The sequence below is a fragment of the Stegodyphus dumicola genome, chromosome 3 (genome assembly GCF_044657685.1).
Source record: "Stegodyphus dumicola isolate Sdum_Otavi_A_Nest chromosome 3, ASM4465768v1".
Lineage (NCBI taxonomy): Eukaryota > Metazoa > Arthropoda > Arachnida > Araneae > Eresidae > Stegodyphus > Stegodyphus dumicola.
This window is the reverse complement of record NC_140770.1, coordinates 37487250-37510892: the sequence shown is the minus strand read 5'-3', so window position 1 is coordinate 37510892 and position 23643 is coordinate 37487250. Positions and strand designations below refer to the sequence as shown.

General features: G+C 31.3%; 1 protein-coding gene across 3 annotated transcripts in view; it reads left to right on the top strand.

Annotated features, from left to right (window-relative positions):
* Positions 1-23643, top strand: part of Pask (PAS domain containing serine/threonine kinase) — a 117128-nt gene that overhangs the window by 44514 nt on the left and 48971 nt on the right. For all 3 annotated transcript variants that reach the window (XM_035362621.2, XM_035362620.2, XM_035362622.2), the window contains 6 exons: positions 8562-8726; positions 9848-9988; positions 12649-12792; positions 13871-13988; positions 14070-14233; positions 17474-17637. In XM_035362621.2, the coding sequence (XP_035218512.2) occupies positions 8562-8726; positions 9848-9988; positions 12649-12792; positions 13871-13988; positions 14070-14233; positions 17474-17637 (896 nt within the window). The remainder of the gene's footprint in view (positions 1-8561; positions 8727-9847; positions 9989-12648; positions 12793-13870; positions 13989-14069; positions 14234-17473; positions 17638-23643) is intronic.

Genomic DNA, 23643 nt, shown 5'->3' with positions numbered 1-23643 from the left:
TAGCTGTTTGGCCTTTGGCTTTATTTCAGTAGAAGTAAATAATGAAAAAGACCACAATGTTTGTTTGAAAATTTTACCGTCCGAGAATATGCTCTCAAGTAAGCTAAAACGACATCTGGAGACCATTCACCCTACCATGGTTGAAAAATCCCACAAAATTTTTAGTAGGGAGTTCCAAAATTTACAAAAACAAACAAAAAAATTTTCACTCAAAAAGCTTCAGTACCTAGCAACGCAGTGCTAGCATCTTTCAACTATTAGTCAAAGAATCCATCATATAGCCGAGTATCTCGATGACCAGTCAGTAGAGAAAATTAAAGGTAAAGAATTTACCTTTAATTTTCTCTACTGGCAGTAATAAAGATGCATATCTTTTTTGTTATGTATGTTTTCAGGATATTATAATTAAAGACATTCTTTTCTGTCAAAGCAGGCCCACCGGCGGCCGAGCGGTAAAGTCGCTGAACACTGGTAGTTCGGTCCCAGGTTCGAAACCCGCGAACAAGCTGGCTGCATGGGAGTTTTCGTGGTTTTCCCTATGTGTAACGTGCATACGAGCCAGTTTCCCTTAGAAAGTCCTCCACGAAGGCATCCCTCCCTTTAGGCAGATAGCCCTCGAGGCTTTGCCATAATTACATACACAGATTCTGTCAAAGCATCAGTGAAGGTGCAAAGGCTCAAAACGTATTTGAAATTCTTGACAGGTTTATAACAGAAAGTAATTTAGATTGGGGAAAGTGTATCGGTGTGTTTACTAATGGTGTTCGATCAAAGTCTGGCAGGTATGGGGAATTGCAAGCCTTATTTACAGTAAAGCACTGTGTGCTATGTGGACCCATTGCGTCATCCATAGGGAAGCACTTGCATCAAAGTTGATAAACTGTGAATTGAATTTGGTATTAGAGCGTATCATAGATGTAGATAACTACATAAAAACTAGGCTGCTGAAGCCAAACTATTCAAAAAACTTTGCATGGACATGGGAGCTGAACCAAAGGATATGTATTGTTAAAAAGAAAAACTTTGCAGCATCAGGAATGGCTCCATTCGAATGAAAAGGGAAACAGCTGCGCATGTGTGAAACGTTTGTCGTCAAAAAGCGCCGAAAGCTCGAAGCTGATGTCGAAGTTCGAACAGGTTCGACGGTCACGTTTATCAAGAGTTTAAAGCTTTGTGACTCCATTTTTTTCCCCTCCATGTTGACGGATATAAAATCAGACATCAAACTATGATATGGATAATGCAAGTTCAACAGCCAGTGAAAGTAAAACTTCACCTAATTTTCTTATTCATCTTAACCCGTATTCCTCAATTTCCTGTACACGTAGAGGAGGGAAATCTTGGCCAGGTCTGGTACATCACAGGTGGGACAATTCTTGCCAACAGGTTTCGTCGGCAAATCCCATGGCGAATTTTCTCTCTCCTTTCTAGCGGTGTAGAAGGCAAACTGGTTTACATTATGTCTATGGATCCTTTCCTTCTTTACATAGACGTTCTTTGGCTGAACACACAGCCTTGATGTATTACTGCAGTTCATGATGGCTTTCACGTGGAAATATCTTATCCTGTGCATTCCAGCTACATTAAAAAATGCACACTTTTCTGCAGGAGGAAGGATATGCGAACTTGAGATACTTTGGCAAAGACCTTTTTAATAAAACTGGCATATTTGTGCAATATATTTGACAAACTGAATGCCTTAAATCTGTCTCTACGAGGCAATAATATGCATATCTTGAAACTATTGAAGGAGATTACAGCATTTATAAGAAAATGCAGTTGTGTGTAAGAAAAATTAATGAGAATGGCTCTCAAGATTGTTTCCCCGAATTGTGTAAATAGGCGTCCTCTAATGAGCTTATTGTCTGTTTTAACGAAACACCTTTCAAAGCTCACTGGATGGTTTGCAAAATACTTTGCGGAAAAAAATATCAAGAAATATTTGGGGATCCAAAATCCTTTCCATGCTCAAACTCCACCAGAATTCACTTCACAAGAAGAAGAGAATCTCATTGAACTCTCTTGCGACAACAGCCTTAAAACAAAACTCGCTTGTTCTGATTTGGTGGAGTTTTGGATTATCATCAAAAGTGAATATCCAACTCTAAGTTCAGAAGCTTTAAGGATTCTCATTCCTTTTGCAATATCCTACTTATGTGAAACTGGATTTTCAGCTGTAGCTATAATAAAGAGCAAATATCATTCAGAGATGAACATGGAGCAAGAAATGACAGTGGCAGTGTCAAATCTTATCCCTCACTTTGTAGAGATCAATCAGCAAGCTCACCTGTCCCATTGATTTTTTCCCTGTTTTTCTTTAATAATAATAATATTCTTGTATATCAGTTCAATATACACCAATATTAGCCTCAGATTGAGTTTTTTTTCATTTCTATGCCTTGTTACTAGTATCAATATACAGTCGTATTTAATGAAGTGTCGTGATTTGTTATGTGTTATGACACTGTGTAGTGTCAAACTGTGTAGTCACACTGTGTAGTGTGTTATGTGTTATGACACTGTGTAGTAAGCAGGCTGTAAAGCACAAACCTTGTACAACACTTCCATTGAACACAACTAGGGTGACAAAATACTAAACCTGTAAGTGCGAAAAAGTTTGGGAACCCCTGGTTTAGAGGATAAAAGCAAAAGACCTGAATTATTTTGTCACTATTAAAACAAAGACATTCTTTGGCCCACTAGCGGCCAAGCAGTAAAGTCACTGAATACTTGTAGCTTGGTCTGAGGTTCAAATCCTGGGAACAGACTGGGCTGCATATGCATTTTCATGGTTTTCCCCATGTGTAACAGGTATACGAGCCAGTTTCCTTTAGAAAGTCCTCCATGAAGACATCCCTCCCTTTTCGCAGCTAGCACTTGAGGCTTTGCCATAATCACATAAATAAATAAATAAAGACATTCTTTGAATTGTTTGGGATCCACAACATGACAGAATACTGCAAGTAATTTCTAAGAAGCCATGTGAATGCTCTTAAAGTGGTCAGTGATGCCACAGGAAAAGGAACTGCTCTGATAAAAAGTTTAAATAATCAGTCAAGGACAAACAACAAAAACAGTTCTTGTTGAGGGTAGTTGAGTATCACAGAAAAGTTTTCAGCAAGCAAATAAAAAAAAAGGTGGGGACGTGAAAGTTGATTAATTTAAAGCTGATTCAGAGTTGGTTAATTTAACATGTATTTTTCTTATCATACTACATATCAATCTGTGTGTAGTTTTAATGTTATTTTAAGTTTTTGATTTTTAGTTTTCCCAATAAAAGTAATTAACGTCAAAAAATCATAATTTTGCCTGCTTTTATCAAAGTGTACAACCTCTGAATATTATCTAATCTTCTTGAAATTTGGCATGTGTATCTTTTACATCACTAAGACTTGGGAAGTAAGGAAAGTCTGCAAAACCTGTTAATTTTATTTTTTGCCTTACAAAATGAAACACTGTAACAACTATACATCCGAGTTTGGTATTTGAAGATCACTTTCAAATACATTGTATTTGTGGAGTCTTCATTTTTTTTAGAAATATGAATGGCTTTAATTGCAATTCATTTGCAAATAAGCTAAAAAGATATACTTCCTTGCCTTTTAAATTTAAATAATTATTGAAACATCTGGCTGTGTTATTTCTGTGTTATGTACGAAAATAAGTTACCATGTAAATGTTTATTCAAGAAAGCTTCAACAAATTTAGTTTGGTGATCCAATTTCAGTTGATAATCCACAATAGAAGAGGCCACCAGCGGCCCTGTGGTAAAGTGCTTAACACCAGTGCTTAACCACCAGTGGCTGTGGTTAAGCACTGGTAGTTTGGTCCAGGGTTCGAATCCCGGTAAATGGGCTGGCTACATGGGCATTTCTGTGGTTTTCTACATGTGTAACGGATATGTGAGCCTGTTTTCCCTTAGAAAGTTCTCCACGAAGGCATTCCTCCCCTTAGTCAGATAGCTCTTAAGTGCTTTGCCATAATTAAATTAAACCAAACCACAATGAAGGATTTCTAAAGTTAAAACAATTAAGCATGGTTCTCATAGTTACTTATATCTACCTTATTTGGTTAATTTCTAATTTATTTATTGCATATTAATCAATATTCTTACATCATTTTTGTGTTTCAGGGTCTTCTGTTACCTCTTTCTCTTTTCTCCTTTTATTTTATTGTTGTAGTAAAGATAAAACTTCTTTTAAATTTTATCCTTTTAATTTTTATGTTTTAGATATGATAGGTATACCTTCCTTTTGTCCATTTCTCTCATTATGGTAGGTTTTATTAATAATTTTATCTGATAAAAGACTTTATTTGCAAAGTTGGCTAAAAAATTTGATATCAGAATACACATTTCTTTCAAAAACTCACTGGATATGTATTTTTCCCCTTATAAAGTTATTGTATTGTTGTAAATGCATCCTGAGATGTAAATTAGATGACATAAAGAAATGGTTAAATGGCTTTATAAACAGCAGACCCTAACTTTAATTGATAACTGTTTTAACTGACCTGCATTGAATTGTTGCTATGAGTAATTTATCTTACTCTGTTGTTAACAACTAAATTCAGGAGAAAACTGCAAATGGTAATGTTTTAATTTATAATAATTTACTAATAATTAGGCATTGTGCAATCCCACATACATTTTAAGTTTGAATTTTTAAATTACATCTTTTAAGTTTTGCATTTTGTGTTGTTGGAATCAATTTCTGTTCAGTTTTCTTAATCTTCAAGTGATGGTAATAATTTTTTATTTTGGTTATGGTTTTTGTATTACTTAATTACTAAGCCATAACTGCTCATTCTGACATACACCTTCATATAATACATTATTAACCTTCCAGCATGCGCGTATGCACAAAATTTACGACAAATTCAGTTTTGCATTGCGTTTCCATCTCACTAACATAAGAACTTTTACTTATATTTGAAGGCGATATCATTTGTATTTTGCAATAATAAGATTAATATTTTATTTTTTAACAAATTTATTATCAATATTCACTCATTTCTGTTGTTTTTCGTGCCCCAAATGGTAAAATAACGGATGTCGTAAAAAATACAACGTGCGCGTGCTCGTGTAAAATTGCCAAGCGCACGTGCTGGAAGGTTAAGGAAGACTTCTGACAAAAGTTTAAACTAGAAATCTCTGCTACTAATTAGTGATAATGTAAAATAAGTATTAAAAGTCTCAATACTTGAAGTTTTCTAACTTAAAAAACTTCGGCTATTGCAAGTATCTCTTTTCAGTCTGCTGATTTATTTAAAATATGCACCTTATATGTTGCAATAGTTTTTTTTATTCAACTTCAATCTTTGATGCAATCAAATTTAAGAATTATTGCAGAAATAAGTATAGCAGAAATTTCAGTTCTTTATCTAGTACCCTTTTTTCAACATTTGTTATCTGTGCTTCCCCTTTTTGACAATATTATGGAGGAATTATTTGGAAAAAATTCATAAGACTTTATTATCACACTATTTATTAATTTTTAAGTTGAATTTATTTATTGATGAAATTTTTATAGGTTTATTGTTTAAAAAGATAAACAAGAATTTTTAATTACTTTCCTAACATGACTGAAATCAATATAGTGAGCAAAGTTATTAGCTGTAAATGCAGGGTTTGTGTTTGAAAGCTGCCTGTATCTTTGAGTTTTAGTTTGATATATTTTCTGGTTTGGAAATCAGTATCCCTCACAGAATACTTAGAAATATGAAATTATGCTCTTAGGCTAAACGTGAACTATGTAAATTTTTTAGTACTTTCTTATTCTGTGTATTTATGATGATTACAAATAAAACATTTCCTTTAAAATGTTAATAATAATGCTAAGTAATTCTTATTAAAATATTACTGTGATTAATAAGTATTGGGAATGATATCAGAAAATGCAAGATTTCAGTTTATTGGTCAATTTTTTTAGCATTCCCTCTTAGGTAATCCCTTCTGACTGCAATACAGTTATGCCAACACTTTTTTGAATTTTTAAAAACTGTTTTTCAATTATATTTGGAAAACTCCTTCGAGACTTTGAACAAATTTTCTTTTATTACATCAATAGACGCGATACAGTGAATTACAAAGTGACAGTTTCATAGCAGACATAAGATTAAGTCACATTGTGTCTTATCAGGTTAATACAAATTTTATGGAATCATATTTGTTGAGCTCAAAAATTCACGAACAGCGAGAGCTTTGTTAGCAGCTGCTGAATTCATGATTTTTCTCTCAGTGATTCAGATTATTTTCCACAGAATGCTTCGAGTAGATACTACCAAATATTCATAATATTCTTTGTTAACCGTCTGGCCAGTTAGAAATCATGATACACAATACTATGGCAATTAAAGAAAACAGTCAAATTTACCTTGATTTTTGACTGACTGTGACATGGTCTCTTTAGTTTTATTTCAAATTTTGAGCACCAGCTACTTGTTTTTGAGATATTTCTATATCAAAAACATAGTCTATGTTTCACCATTCATAATAATGTGCTTTAAGAAGGACTTGTTTTGAGAAAGCTTATCCTGGGCCACTTAACATGTTGTTGGTTTCGGAGCAATTCAACTAGTGATTTGTGCTTCAAGCCCAAATGATCTTTCAGAATTACTTGGCAGAAGCTATATGATACATGAATTTTCCCAATAGAATACTTAATTGTTAAATAAGGATCATTAAGTGTCATATTTATGAGCTGATTTGTATGTACCTTATTAGTTGAAGTACATAATCTACCAGACTGTAACTCATCTTCTATTCATCCTGTACTTTCTTTAAACATCATGCACTATTCAGATGCTTTTGTTTTCGATACTTATTCTCCTGAAAGGCTTTTTGGAGTATTCTAAATGCTTTTATAGGAAAAATTCCATTGCCAACCATTCCAAAATGTAATGTATGTTCTTTGCCCAGTTTTTTTTTTTTTTTTTTTTTTTTTTTTTTTGTTTGTTTGTTTTGTTTTGTTTTTTGTTAACAGGAACATTAATGGAGGAGGAATCTATATAACTTCATGTTTTACGGCACCTTTGAATTCTGACAAGGATTATCATGGATTCCATGTATAATACACCTCAGATTTTAGATAACCCCAGAACTAGAAGTGATCATAGGATCATGGTGGCCTTGAAACAGCAAAGTTGTAGGAAATGACTCTGTCTCCAAAGTGCTTGTTGAACACATGTGACGTGGTGTGAAGGAGCACCATCCTGCATTCATGCAATGCCATTAACAACATTTCACTGCTACGATTCTGGAATTACTTAATTCTGCACCATTCTTGTATTGTAATGGAGTATGTTTTCATACTGTTGTGAGTACTTGTGATGGATCATGTTCTGTCACATGTACATTCAGTTTCTTCAAATTTGTTTACCAAATCGCATACAGTTTTACAAAACATCGTTTTATTGATTTTGCCAATAAACTTGCACTGCTTCAGCAGCATTTTCTCCATTCAGATAAAATAGCTTTATCGGTTCACCTTGTTTCCCTGTAAGTGTCATTTTGTTAGCATGTTCGAACACCTGCTTGAAGAAACAGTTTTCCCACACCGCTTATTAAAGGTTTAAATTAAAGGTTTTCTAAAAGCAGTGTTTGACACATGGTGTTCTGTGATTGGTGCTTCTACTGTCTATTCCCGTAAATTATGCAAAGTAGGTCAATACACCTTCTCTTTGTGTTGTCAGTGGTCTATTACAATGCTCTTTACAAAAGTTTTACCTTGACAGTTTTCATCATATGTGTATTGTTCCAATGACATTTATGACTTTTCAGTGCACTGATGAATTTGTGTAGGAAAAAGTAGGTGTTACCATTTTAAAATTTTGAAATTTTTTCATTGTAACCATAATTGTGAGAGCTGTACTGTTTTAAATCATGTCGATTTCAACTACATACTTTCAAATAACTAAATCTGAAATTTCATTTGACTTGGTTGAGCGGAGGACTTTAAGTGTTCATGTATCAGGGAAGTTTTCGTAATGTAATGTGGCACAGTGTCAAGGCTGTGTGCATGTTTTTGCTTAAGAAAACATCAGAACACTACATAAATTTGTCATCACACATAAATTCTGAGAAAAATAACCAATTATCTGCACTTCAACACAAAAGTAACTGAAAATCTAGGATGGAAAATTGCTGGGTTGGTATTCATTTTATAGCTTATTTGCAGTGCAGATATTGCTGAATGTGATGTAAACAGACTATCATGTTTGATGCTTTGACCATTATTTGGCGACTGGTGCCCCATTAACAGAAAAGCACCCATTCAATCATATTTGCCATTTTGGGAAATTTCTCGGCAAAAATTCTTTATTCATTAACAATAAATTTATTTATTGACAAAAGAAAATGAAATAGGGATTTTTACCAAATGTCAACTGAAGTTATAACAACTTTTGAAAAATTAGCAAGGGTTTTTAGCATGTATGCATTTTAAATTAATCATTTCCAATACTTTTTTTTTAATCACCACATGTGAACAGATGATAAATAATTATCATTCCAGTGTAATTTTTTGCAAGTATTTGAAATTAATAGTTATAATTTATTTTAGATTTTGACTGCCAATAAAGTAGCATCATATCTACTTGGTATTAAAGAAAAAACTGTGAACAAAACAAGATTGTGTGATTTCATACTTTCACGAGAAGATCAGTGCTTTTTCACAGAAACTGATTTAGAACCTTCTGGGGAATTAGTTCTTTTTTCTGGAAAAGTGGTTTGTTATTTTTTTTTTCTAAAATACCTTGGTTTTAAATGTACAGATGTACTTTATGTTTGTGAAAAAGAGTTCAGATTTTACTCTTATATTTATGTTTTTTTATTTTAAATAAGATAATTTAGTATTTTAAAAAAGTCCATAATATTTAACTGTTTGCTCACCAAATTCTGTACGATTACAATTTTAATTTTTCTTTCTTTCTTTCTTTTTTTTTATTCCACGTATAGTAGATATATAACTTCTGTAAGCAGAGGAAGAATTCTACATAGTTTCTTTCTTCTACCCAATTTTTTTTTTCTTTTTTCGGTGATTCAGGATTGGGAACATCTACATCTAACTTTTGCTAATGAACTTTCATTTAAACTGCTGCACATATACAAATTATGGTACATAGGTCCTGTGCATGCATGAATTTATTTCTAGAACATCTTAATTTAATTTTTAATTAAATATTTTGAATTTTTATGTGGTTTCTTTCTCCAATAAATTTAAAAGAAATTGGAAGTTCCTTATGCTACTCAGAACTTTATTTTTAAAATCAGTTTCATTAAATTAATGATTGATGTAAATGTATTATGACATAAAATCCACAACTAATTTAAATATTTTAATAAATATTTCCAGTTTTGAACATTATGTAAACAGTCAAATGTCTTCTTTCTTATAATAAATGTTTTAGTTGTTCAGTTTTGATTTTTAAATATCAGTTTCATTATTCTCATTTATTTAACTTAGTTCTGATACATCAGTTGCATTTTAATGAAAATATTAAGCTTCAGAATTCTCAAAAATGTTTCATATGTATGTCAATATAGGTAAATTAAAAGTATTTTATATTGTTTTTATTTCATCTTTTGTTGTGAGAAAAGATTGTGAAACAGTTGTCCTATATGTGTTATAATTTTCATAAATAAAGTCTGTATATGCAAAAAATTGCAGGAGAAAGTAGTTGGTCTTTAACTGCAAATTTAACAAAGGAATTTAGAAGAGGTTCAGCTTATTTCTTAGATAAACTGTTAATCCTCATGGTTTTTCCTTACATCTCTAATAAATATGAAACAATACTTTTTATGCATCTTCTAATTTAATTATCTTTTTTCTCCCCCTTAAATTTCAAGATGGATCTTGTTTCTCCAACAAAAGAAACGATTCCTGTGTCTGTATGGGCTAGGCAACTGTATACTGATGAAGATCCTCGTTGCTTAGTTGTCATGGAACCTGTTGAACGTGTTACAGGGCTAGTTAAATTTGATTTGTTGGTAAGATTTTGTAATATTACTAAAAGTACCGATATATATATATATATATATATATATATATATATATACTGCTAATTTTTAAAAGTGGAACATTTGTGATAAATTTTAAATTTTTGAACATGTTATTTCTAAACAGATGTTTTCCTTTTTTTTTTTTTTTTTTTTTAAATTAAAGCATTTTTTAAAGAGTTCTAAATCAAAAGAAAAGTTTTAAAGATCAAGTTCTAGCCCTTTTGTTTCTGTTAAAAAAGGTATTCTAATGTTTCTAAGGTTTTTAGACTTGATGCAAATATAAATATTAAACGTTATAACGTGTTTGATGTTCTTAATATAGTTTATTCATATTCAATTATAAACATTTTACTTTTGTGAAACTTCTTTCCAAACAATATTTTTTTCACTTTGAATATTGTCCTTGGAGAAATTATCATAATGGGTGAATAAATTGGCAGAACTGACTGAAAGGACCAATAAGGAGATTATCTAAAATCTGATACTATAAGATATGCACATATACGTAGTACGATGTAGTTTGGACAAGGTATGAAGCATAAGGGTAATGTTCTCTCAGCATTTCAGTGGAAGTTATTGCAAATTGATTTGAATGGTGTGAGTCGGTGCAATGTGATATGTCGAACAGACAGCACATGGACATAGACAGCACATGGACAGCTTTATGGGAGTTTGAATTATTGAAAAGTTAGAGAAAGGGTTAACTGTAAGCCAAAGAGTTAGAGATCACGCATTGTGAGACTGGGCAGTATTTCAAGTGACAGGAGCAGCTGTCCATGAGCAATTATGATGACAGAAGACCAGTTTCTTGTTCTACAGACAAGTGAAATTGTAAGGCAGTGCTGTATGCCTGATATAACATTTTATTGGGAAAAGGAGATTGCATACATGTGGTTTTATTTGTTTAGTAATTTGTATAGAATGGGCTGTTGCCACCCTCCCAAGGGAAATAACATTTTGTACAGCACAGGCAATGCTTAGAGAACTCAGTATGAGGTTAGGTGCTCTTTTTTACAGATGAGAGATGATTTAGCCTTGCTGGTGATTCCAGTTTTCTAAATATCTGGAAATAGTGGGGGACACTGGTCATACCCCCAAAAACTGAAAAGCATCATTTAGAGATGGCTGAGTTTTTGTTTGATAACTATATGGAATTCCATATCCTCTATGATGGTTTTATCATTGGTGGCCATTGTTATATCAATGCTATTCCTTACGTATGTCTTTTTTGAGCTGCTTTGAGCTGTGAAATCCTCTTCATAGATAGTAATACTATTTCATAGTACTTAGGCTGGAGAGTGAAGATATTTGCTTTTTGGAGTAGCTGTAAGATTCCCAAACTTAACCTAAATATAATACATGGGGGGGGGGCATTCTCAGTAGACACCTGTAGCACATCACAAGTCACCAGCAATGATTCTGCACTTGTTGTCACTATAAAAGTAGTGAACCATGATGCCTGAAGGGCTTCATGACCTTGTACTGAGGCTAAACAGATGGTAGACATCTTGCATCACAGCCAATGCTGATCATATCCTCTGCTGAGGACTTTTTTTAGCCTACCATCTGCCATGTGGATGTTTTTGTCTTCTGTCCTGTTTTACATCAGTTTGAAACATTGCTGTGCAGTGCTATACATGAAAACTGTTTCATCCTTAATTTTTGTTCACTAGAATATGTTCTGACATGTATGACTTGATAACACTGCATATAACTAATTGTTAAAAAATTATCTGTCTTTTTATATTCCAATATAATTTCTGAGTTTTATATATAGTTATTGTAAAAGTTAAAGATTTCGGTGCTTTATTTTTCCATTGTCTATTTTAGACAGACTAAAAATTATCCCCAATCAATGTGATTTAGGGCTAATGAATAAAGCACATTTTTAAGATCTTTGCTTTCGTTTAATGTAAATGTCATCTTCAGTAAGCCATTTTAGTTTTTTTAAAGAAGGATTTAAGTTAATTGACATTTTTTCTATTTTTCCTCATGTTGAGAAAGAGAGGAAATTAAAATTCTAGATCATCCTTCTGTAGAAGAGTAAACAGTCCAGTATTTTCAAAGTTACAGGACTGTGGTACTGGTGCAAGTGATGAAATAAAAAATCATTGTACAATCAACACTGCTTAAGTTTGTATTTAAGGGAACTTATGTTGTGTGCCATTCACAAAAATTATGATTATTTTGTTGCTGTTTAAATGCTATTAGGGAATTTTGGTTGCCAGAATGTGTGCAGAAGTTTTAATGAATTTGTTTGTCAGATATTCTCATAGTTCATAATTATATAAGTTTTTTTATATGCTATATTTGTAACTTGTATATGTTGCTTCTCTAATTAAATAAAGAGTGATCTGGGGTTATCTAATTATAAATTGTAAGTGAGCATAATAATTTATCCCAATTTATGTGCAGAAAATCAAGAGGAGTTTAATAAGTTCAAAAATCCAACTTGATATTAAAACTATACATCTTAGCCCACTTCATCTACACTTTCATATTTCACCTATATCTACTCAAGTGTGCATAAGCTTCTCCATCAACAAAATTAAAAATTGTCTCATGAAAGCATAAAAAAGTTTTCAGCAAAGAAAGATATAAATTCATATATTTTTAGTTCATACATAAATGATAGCTTCTTGTTTTAGGGAAGGATAATAAACTGTGATCAAAGTTTTGCTACACTTTATGGATATCTTGAACCTGAAAGTATGAAAGACCTGGATATAAAAGATTTAATTCCTTCTATAGAACTTGATCCTGAAAATAATCATGGAGAATTAGTGCCAAAGGTAAATTACTAAGAATCATATTTTCATAAAGTAATCTACTGCTGTGTTTTATACTTAACAAAGGTTAAGTACAAAATACTTTTAAATTAAAAAAGTGCATGATAAATTATATTGTTTCTTGTTTTCATTTTAAGCCTTAATTTAGAATTTGAAAGGTACTACATTCAAATATTCTCTTTAGTTCTGTTTTAGGATCTGTATTAAGGTAGTTGAAGTATGATTATATATATGAAAAACAATTCAAATGCTGAAAATTTCGGACCTGCTGTATTCAGTATAATTTAAATAATCCAGTGTTAGCTTTCAATGGAATTAAATGCAGTATCTACCTCTAATTTTATTGTGACTTAGTTGTTAAATTAAACGCAGGTCAAGTATATATGGAAACTTTCATATGAAAATATATATATTTATTTTTTAAACTGAAAACTTGATTATTTATTGTAATTTAAAACCTGTCTGCATTAATCCTGTTGAACAGACAAAAAAATCACTTAATTAAACAGACAAAAAAATATTATTGAACTAATGGGTACTGTTATCACTTTTCTTTTTTTAAATAATCTCCCCCCCCCCCCATTCTGAAGAGGTAAATACAAATTTATCAAAACTATGTGTGCCTGCAGACAAATGCTACTAAATTATGAAGTTTCATAAATTGAAATCAAAAATTTTATTCTAGGGTTGTAGTTACTTCAACACAGCATATTTACTTCAAAGATTCTTTTGCTTAAAAAAAGAGGAGGAAGGAAATAAAATCAGACAATTAGTTAGAAAAAAATCAGAGATTCAGTTTTTCTTGAATCCTTATCATCATTACTTTTTTTTCATTAGGTTTTTTTAAGCATTTTTTTTACAACATTACATTCTACTTCTTCAGAAGCAAGGAGTTAAAAAAAAATTGGCCTTTTTTTAATGTTAATTACGTTATAGAGTTTTTAAAACGTAAGTAATGAAGGAAGTAATTGTTGCATAGCTTCTTAATAGCTGAATTGAAAGGTAGCTAGAAAGTAAAATATATATATATATATATATATATATCGTTTACTAAACTGCTTAATTTTAAAACTATTTTCAGGAAGGTATTAAGCTGTGTGCTACTGGCAAGATGAAAGATGGATCACATTTTCCTCTGAGCATTAAGATTAGGCCCTGCACAAGAAGTTATGGCACATTAATGAAAGAACAAAAACAAGGTATTTATAGCTCATTTTAATAATTATTTCTTATCAGTACTCCTGATTTAAAAAATTATTTATCTCTTACATTATTTAAAGGAGAACGAACTGAATCAAAAGATATCACATATGAAGGTACAGTGTGGGTTTTCAATAATATAAGTGGCATGATCACCTTGCTTCCTGATGGAACAATCCACAGTTGTAACACAAATTTTTCTCTCATTCTTTTTGGCTACTCTCAGAATGAACTTGTCGGGAAGGTAAGATTTATTGTATTGTATTACAGTGTAAAACTATTTTATGTTGAGGAACTATCTTTTATTTGTGTTTATAGATTGTATTGCCAAAAGCATCTGAACATCCACTTTTGTGGAATCAGAGATCCATATGACATATAATAACAGGGTGTTGGTTCATTATTTGCATTAGCCACGGCCTACATTTGTTTGGATTCATTCCATCATATTTTGTTATATGTCTGAAAGAATTACTTTTCGTTCACCCACAAGAGCTGTAGTGAATTTGGCCACTAATCTTGGGTGGTTTGGGTAGGTGCTTCATCCATTTCTGATTTTTCCCATACGTGTTCAGTAGTGTTAAAATTGGAGTTCTATGCTCGTCATTTCAGTTTTTCAATGCCATTCTCATTAACCATGGTAGCACAAACTTAGCTCTGTGTATAGAACAGTTATCCCAGTGAAAAAAAGTTTCCTTCCCCAAGATGTTGCTAGAGAATTAGAAGGGTAGAATTGTCAAGAACGTTGGGTTATGTCTCAGTATTAATCTTTCTGGATACAAGAACTAAGAGACATTGGCTGAATCACAAAAGCAGTTAAAATCCTGATGCACCCATCACCAAGTTTAAATATCATGCTATATATTTGGATATAAAGCATTTCCCAAATGTCTATGAAACCCAGACTCATGCATTGGTCTGCTAGATTATATAACAAGATTAATCACTCCAAAGAAGCTGTTTTCCATAGTCTAATCTCAGTTGCATCATTACAATTAAGCGCTTAAGTGTGGCCTCATGACACTCAAAGTAAATGTTTTTGAGCTCTTAATGAAACATCCTGGCATTAGCAGCTAGAAGCATTCTGAAACTCAGTGACTGTTATTACTGCATAGGTTCTAACTCTCTAGGTTTTACGGGGAGATTCTCTCTCTCTCTCTCTCTTTTTTTTTTTTTTTTTTAAATCACATCTGTTGATTTTTAACGTTCAGCCTTAACCATTAAAAATCTTTCACCAATGAAACTTATTTAATTAACGAAACTTAAATGGTATCCATTTTATTCCTTCTTTCCTATTATCTTCAGCATAATTTTTCTTCTTATATTTTATCTGTATTGTCTTAATTTATTGTAGACAACTGTAGTTCTTTATATGAAAATTCAACCAATATTTAATCAGTTAATATTCTGCAGTTTAGTTTGCATCAATATATGGTACATTACTAAGTTTATCCACACAATAGTATGTGCATTAATAATTAATTTTATTTTCACCGTGCTTGATAAATTCAAACTTTCCCAACTCAGATTTTTTTTCAATTTAGAAGTGTAAGAAAATTACAAAATAAAGTTGCCCAAAGAACACAAATATTTAGAATTGTAATAAATTATTAATATATTGTACATCAGTTGCACAACCTGAATTGTGCATTTAAAAGTCAGTTTGGAGTTCTTTTGAAATGATGCCACCACACAGAGAGAAAATCCCCTGGAAACTTCAGTTTCTTATATTTCAAGGTAGGCAGCTATGCTGCTGGGGATGTATGATTTTTTCATTGTCTTCTTAAGGTTTTTATTGCTACTTTCTTAGGTTTATATTTTTTGTGATTTACGTTTTTTAGTAACATCATCTACAGTTGATTTTGGTGCATATAACATTGCTATATTTCACAAACCATTTAGTTACAATAATGGCAAACAATGATCATGTCGCACTGGAAATCACATAGCTCTACCAAATTACTTATTGTCTGTCTAACTCATTTGTACGACCTGTTCAGTATGACTATCCACCCTTCTATGTTGTTCAGTAATTGCTTTCCCAAAGTGGTGTCTGGATACTTTTGGTGAAATACTTATTCAGTTTAAAACTATATCCAGGAGTAAAGTAAAATAGTTTATCGATGTAAACTGTGTGTACAATTTAAAATATCTGTTATTTGTGTAAATTATGTATAATAACTTTAGAAATTGTACATGGGTTATTTTTTTAGTGAGATCCATTTGTGAATACTGATTAAAATATTGTGCATACATGAGAATGAGTTAGCATGTAGATTCCCAGCCTTCTTTGCGCAAAATCTGATGCCATTTGTGTTTATACGGTCTGTCTGTACATTTCATAGTGTGAAGTTAAAGTGCTTGAGAAAATTGAGTAGCCTGCTGATTGTGAAATTTGGTCAGTATCTACTTCTTTGCTGCAAATAACATGAAAGCTAAAGATATACATAGCCAGATATATATAGACAATCCATTGAGAGACAGTAAAATGTGAAAATAGATGAAATTATTCAACGATGGTCAGGAAAATGTCTGTGATGAATCATGCTCTGGGTGGCAATCTGTAATCTCTGATAATTTGGTGCTGGCAGTTGCAAAATTCACGCAGACAGGAGATTCAAGCCAGTTTCATGGAGAAATGAAAAATCACTGATGGAAAAGTGAAAATGACCATAAATAACTGACTCTACACAGGTGGTAGAGCTCTGCACGGAAAGTGTCCAAAAACTCCATGGTGGCTATGACAACTAACAACGAAATTATACAGAAATATAGAGAATTTTATGCAAATTCAAAAAATATTTGTTTCTTTTTTCTTTATTTAAACTTATTGTTATGGATTTTCTATTTATTTAGCTATTTTCAGTAGAATTGTACTTAAAATTGTTTTATTTTCCCATGCAATGCAATGCGTGACAAATCTTAAGAGAAAGCTACGCCGAAAAAGTAAAAATACAGGAGCACGCACATTTAATAAATAGACATAATTGTAGTCTTTTGTTTTCCGGAAACCTCGAGAAAATAAAAATTACCAGAATGTTCTTGTGCATGATTCATAAACTTTAAAAAGCCAGAGCGAAACATCTCAGTTCAGTTGTTTACTTAGCTCTTATTGTTGATTGTAGCGAATTCACGGTGAGATTTAACATTTTAGTAGTTTAAAATATAACTACTGTGAGATATTCTACCAATATCTAAGAGGAAATTTCAGCATTTTGTTTTATTTCTTGAGATAAGAATATATTTTATTAACTTTTTACCGACCTTGTGCATTCAATTCATTATGAACCCATACGCATGCAACATTATTTTGCTTTTATTGTGAAACAGACCGTACTTAAAAACAACTTTTGTAAAGTCCATTGTTGTAAGAAAGTTATGCATCAATATATATGTTGCAAATTAGTATGCATGTCTGTATTGCCAGAAACTAAAAAATAAATTTGGAAATTCAAAAGTGTAATTTCTTTTTCTCCTGCTCTAGAATATATCATTTCTAATACCATCATTTTATGAAGATTTAGAATTTCTTGACACTGATTCAATGGCATTACCTCCTTTTGATGATGATGATGACTCAAATGCTAAGTGTTGTTGTGCATCAGATGGAAGAACTACTGCTGACTCTATTGGAACTGACCCTCCAAGGTCAAATATTCGTAAACTAATTTTCCTTTGTATTTTTATTTAAATTTAAAAAGAAAATCATTTTAAGTAACAGTTATTAAGGATTATGTCTAATCTTCATTTCAATGGTGATTACAAAAGCTCATTTGGATGAAAATAGATGTTATTACTTTAATAGTGAAAATCATTATCCTTTCAAAATAGAGTGTGATTAGTCCAGTATCTAGTACCCATGGGTTATAAAATTTATAAAAAAAAATTTATCAGCTGATTAGTTATCATCAGTTAGTAATAGCCTAAACATGGTATAATAGCTGTAAAAAAAAGCATTGCTTATCATATGTCATAATCCTGGATTAAATTAAATTAAATTTTATTTATTTTTTATTTTAGTTTGCATATTATATGTATGAATGTGTGTATAAAAATATTTCTCGTTGTTAAAAAAAATGGTCTAAATGTTTTATTCCTAAGGTGGAAATTTATATTAGGAATTAAGCTAGAATCTGAAAAATCAGATTTTAAGTTGGTTTCTTTTCTCTTTCCCCCCCCCCATAAACTATAAACCGCAAATCAATTTTCCAATTGTTGCCACCAAATATTAGAGCCATGTATTTTATTTAAGGAAATTAAATACTGAAAAATATGCATGAATGTGTTTATATTTCTCACATATTGATAAAACAACAGTACCTAGAGCCATCAAAATTTGAATAATGTAATCTTCCGTAGAATATGGGCATGTGGAAGCCCTAATTTGAATTTAAAATTTGTTTTATTATCGATTTCATATTTTGTAAAACTTTAACAAATTTTTTATTAACAAACTCTACGATTTCAAAGCGAGCAATGGCAATACTGTATTGGGCGGGGACATTTTTATCTCCAGTGCACGAGACTGTATCAGAAATTCTAAAGATATGCTCATTTTAAAATTATTTCGTGATATTGCTGTTGAACTGAATTTTATGGTTTGAAGATGTAGAACATGATATTTGATAATTAAAGGTGACACACAAAATGTTAAAAAACCGCCTGTTTGGGCGTAATTTAAAATCTGAATCCTTTCAGATTTTTGAAAAATTTTTTCTTTATATTTCCGGGGGGGGGGGGACAGAGTTATGTGTTATGCAAAATCAGAAACTATAACGAGAACCAAGAAAATTGGAGGCTTTTCAATAAATGTACACTTTCCGGTGACAGCTGTGTTCTTTGATTCCAGCTTGTAAGGCAAGAAAATTGATTTCTCACAGGTCTTGATAGGGATAGATGACATTTAGTAGATAACTGTTAGCCAATATGTCCATTTGAGCAACAGCACATTTAGGTGACAAAACATTTTACATGAAAACATGCAGTAATATTTTATTAAAATTTGTCTGGGTAATCAACAAAGAAACTGTGCAAAATACACTTCAAATAATAAATTATGAGAAAATAGTAAGGACTAAATACGGTATGCAAAGACAAGGCTATTTTTATGCTGCACAGTGAGAAGACTTATGTCAAGTGCCATATGTTTTGTCTTTATTTAATATTAGACATAATATCAACATAAGATTTGACAGAAAAGGAGTCTAAAGTTGGGTAGATGTTACCAGGGGGGGGGAATTATAGATTTTGAGAATTTTCAGAAGGGGAAGAAAAACTGCAGCAGAGAATGAAGCAAAATGATTATATATATATAAAGCAATTGAGGTGCAAAATAAAAACAAGCATTATTTGTTAGAAAATAGTAATGAAATGGAAGTGGGCAGAAAAAGGACGGAATTAATATCATTAACTAAAAAAAAAATTTTTCTGAATATTGAAATATTCAAGAAAATCCTATTCACCAAGTAAAGAAACTATAGCTCAGCCAAAATCAAAATTATGATTATCTGCTCAACTATGGTTAGCTATAGAAGACTGCTTTATTTTTCTTTTCTGAACCAAGAATTCTTGTGCCTTGATGAGAAATTTTAATGTGCATTAATTTTGCCAATATATATCAAACTACCTGCACAGATGATACTATAAATTCCATAAAAATTAAAATCAGACAGGGATCTTTAAGAATCAAACAATGAATTTTACTGATGATTGAGAATTTAACCTGAAAACTGAACTTTGGATAACCTGCGCAATTTTGTAAGCAATAAAAAATGAAATGTTATGATCGCAAAATTGTTAAGATTATTTCTCATATCAGGAAATCTTTGATGAGGGTGAGGGGAATATTTTTTTAAAGCCTTTTCACTTTCCATGGGGAAAAAAAAAATTCCTCTGGATTGCAGTTGATTTCAAATAATTGGGTTTCTGAGAAGGCAAAAATTTGAAGGACAAATTTTGAGAACATGATGTATGCAAAAGAAAAAAGAAGACATTTTCGATTCAGCAGAATGACATGATTTTGCATGAAAGAGGCAAACAGAAAAATATTTATGGTCTACAATTTCAGATCTAGACCAAGATTTGTGATCAATATATGAAAAATTAGAAGTCAAATTGGCAAATTCCCCTACCTGAAATTGAAACCAATCAGCAAATGATGATTTTTATGAGATCAAACCAGGCCTACAAGCAATTGAAATGTAATGTTCTTATGACATTATGTATACTCTACCCTCTGCTTATCAGGTTCACTGGTTAATAATACTTATTATGCTCAGATTTCCAGGAACCAAACCAAAACAGAACAGAGAGTTTTATATCAACTGAGAGATGGCTCACAAGTGGAACAAACAGAAATCCAACATTGTGTATCCGAAATTTCATGGTGAGAAAGAAGATCATTGTGCATCTGATAACTGGATTAAAAAAAAATGCTTACTTGAAATACAAACCCTACAAAACTTGTAATACTAACAAAACTGGACTGCATTACAGAACATTACCTGAACATATATTAATATTTAAAAATGAAGCAGCAGTTGGTTTAAGAAAATGAAGGAATAATTTACTGTTTAATTAATGTGCAATATGGACCCCAAAATTAAGAAGACAGCACTGATTGTTGACAAAATCAGAAAACCCCAGTGTTTGAAAAGTGTTTAAAGAATGTACTACTGACCTACCATAAAAGCAAGAAAAAGTAGTAGTTTTACTGTTATTTATTTATTTATTTTTTAAATAGGACAGTGAACTGAGAAATGAATAAACAGCTTTACCAATTAGATAACTGTATAGCACATACATACTTGTGATCTCTTTTTGAAAAACATTACTGTCTCTTTCTGCAAAAACAACTTCTACCATTCAACCTCTAGTTTTAGGACTTAAAAACTTTTAAATGTCATTACAGATAAGATGTTTAGCAAATGATTAAAATATGTGAATTTTGTGAAAATGCAAACACTTTGAAAAGGATGAGTAAGTCAATATCTCTGCTAGAGACCACTATATTATAGTCAATATAGGGGCTACTCCTTGCTTTTATTGATGACTCATAAAAATACTTATTAAGCAATGAAAAACTTTTACTTGTCATCATAAACTGTTATTTACACAGTGTGGCTTTTATGCAGAAGAAGCTTCAGATGAATTGCAAGGGAAGTTACGAAGATTCATTTTTAGAATGTGTATCAATTGTGAACAACAATATTGAGACAACTTGTGTAAAACTGACTTCAAAAGTGGTAAAAGAACTGTAGAAACTGGCAGTGAAAGCACTGCAGAAAAAAACGTGCTGACATGCCATCATCAATAATAAAAGCACTTCATATTCTAAGAAAAACTCTTGAACTGAAAGGTGCTGGTTAAAAAAGCTGTTCTGCAAAATTAAGAATACAACTGAGAAATTATTGCTGACCAATATGGAACAAACACAAATAGAATAGTTGTTTGTAAGAAATAAAATTTCATTAAGAATGCAATTTTATTTTTACAACAAATTTTTAAAATATATTTCAAAATTGTGTAGATAATTTCTTTTATTATTATTTTAGAATTAATTGCTAAATTAATCTTTAATTATTATTTCATTTGAAAAGTTTGAAGTTACATTAAACAGCAGGTACTGTAAAGATTTTTAAGTAAAAACTTGTGAAGACTTTTATTTCAATGGAATACCAGACCAGTGCTACTAATGATGAATTCAATAAAACACAAGCCATGTGCTGCTGATAACAAATATAACACAACATATATAGGAAATTATTAGGAAATGTTGTCAGGTAGGATGTTCACATTTCAATTCTTAATGATTTTTATACATATTTTACAGAAATGTAGTTCTTTTACTTTGATGTTATATCCTACAAGTTTTGCAGCTGTATGCTAAAGCGGAGCATTTTCATTTTTTAAATAAAATGGCTCTACTTTGCAATCACCAGTCTTGTAACAAACTACAAAGATACTGATAATAAAAAATACAGATTATGTAAATTTAATTGTGTTGACTTTTATGTAAATTTCATTTTATTATTACTCTTTCAAATTTATTAATGAAAATTAAAGAAAAATGGATTAAAGAAATCAAGCATTTAAACCATTTTGCGTTTGTCTGTTGCAAATGCTCAGTTTTGATAGATGTTATTTTTATTTTTGTTATTGCACATATATATTTCAGGATCTTTAGCATAGAATGGAAAAAACTACATTTTATAAAACATCTTTTAACAGATGTTTATATTGAAAAATACATCATAAATTACAAAAGAGGAGAAAATGACTCGTAAAGGTACTTTAAGTACTTTTATAAGTCAAAATTACTTGTCATCAAAGTTGTCACACTGTTGCTATAAGAAATAATCCTAACTGGATTCTCATCTTGCTGTTAAATCCTTCTGTAATCTACAAAATTGCTTGGGTTCTCTACAAGTCCTTGTTCTAGCTATTGTCTCTCTTTTCAGTAGAATTTATTGTTCAATTATTAAAAAGCCCACCTCTAATTTTAATTCTTGTAGAATTTATAGCGTATCTTTTCAGTGTGGTTTGACATACATTAGTTAAACCGAAAGAGCATTAAAATTTCTCCGTCAATTAATATAAATCTTGTATTTGAAAAGAAATGTAAATCACTGACAGCTAATCACAGATGTACATTTAATCATAATTTGGGCTTTGGTTTTGCAAAAGCCTCTCCGGTTTAAACCGGGTTTCTTTAAGCCATTTTACATTAGCAATTCTTTCCATACAGTGCAAAGTCTGAGATCTGGAATGATGCCAAAGCTTTTTTTTTTTTTTTTTTAAGTTCAAAGGGGCTTTGTCCCTGAAGGACTATTGTTTTCGTTTGCGATTTTGCGTTGAATCATTATAAATGTCAGTTTCACTTTTCAAACTGTTCCCACCAAATGTTACAGTCCTGCATAATAACTGAAGAAATTAAATAATGAAAAATCTGCATAAATGTATGTATATTTCTCCCATTTTGATAAAACAATGGTACATAGAGCCATTGAATTTTGAATGATGTAATCCTCCTATAATATGAGCATGTGGAAGACCAAATTTGAAATTAATTTTATTATCGATTTCATAATTATGTAAAACTTTAGTGAATTTTTGAGTAACAAACTCAACGATTTAAAAGCGAACAATGGCAACGCTGTATGGAGGGGAACCTTTGAACTGTGTATCAGAAATTCTAAAGATATGCTCATTTGAAAATTATTTTGTGACATTGCTATTGAACTGAATTTTATTGTTTAAGTGTAAAGAACAGGATATTCAATAAATAAAGGTAACACACAATACGTTAAAAAACCGCCCCTTTGCACATAATTTAAAATCGAAACCTTTCAGATTTTTTATTTTATTTTTTTTATTTATTTATTTTTGAATGCTTTACACAGGCACATTTGATTTTTTTCGCCCATAATAAAATATGTGGAGAGTCCCAATTCTTAATTTCACTTCGGCACTAAATAAAATACCTCGTTATTGAAGAAATAATGATTTTAGCATAAATTTGTGTGCTTAATAAGTTGACTCCGTAGCTGTGTATCTGCTTGGCATACATCTCAAATCAAAACATTCTACAGTACAATGTCCGAAATCTGGACTCATCAGGAGCTTGGCGATTCCGGATTTGGGATTTTTATGGAT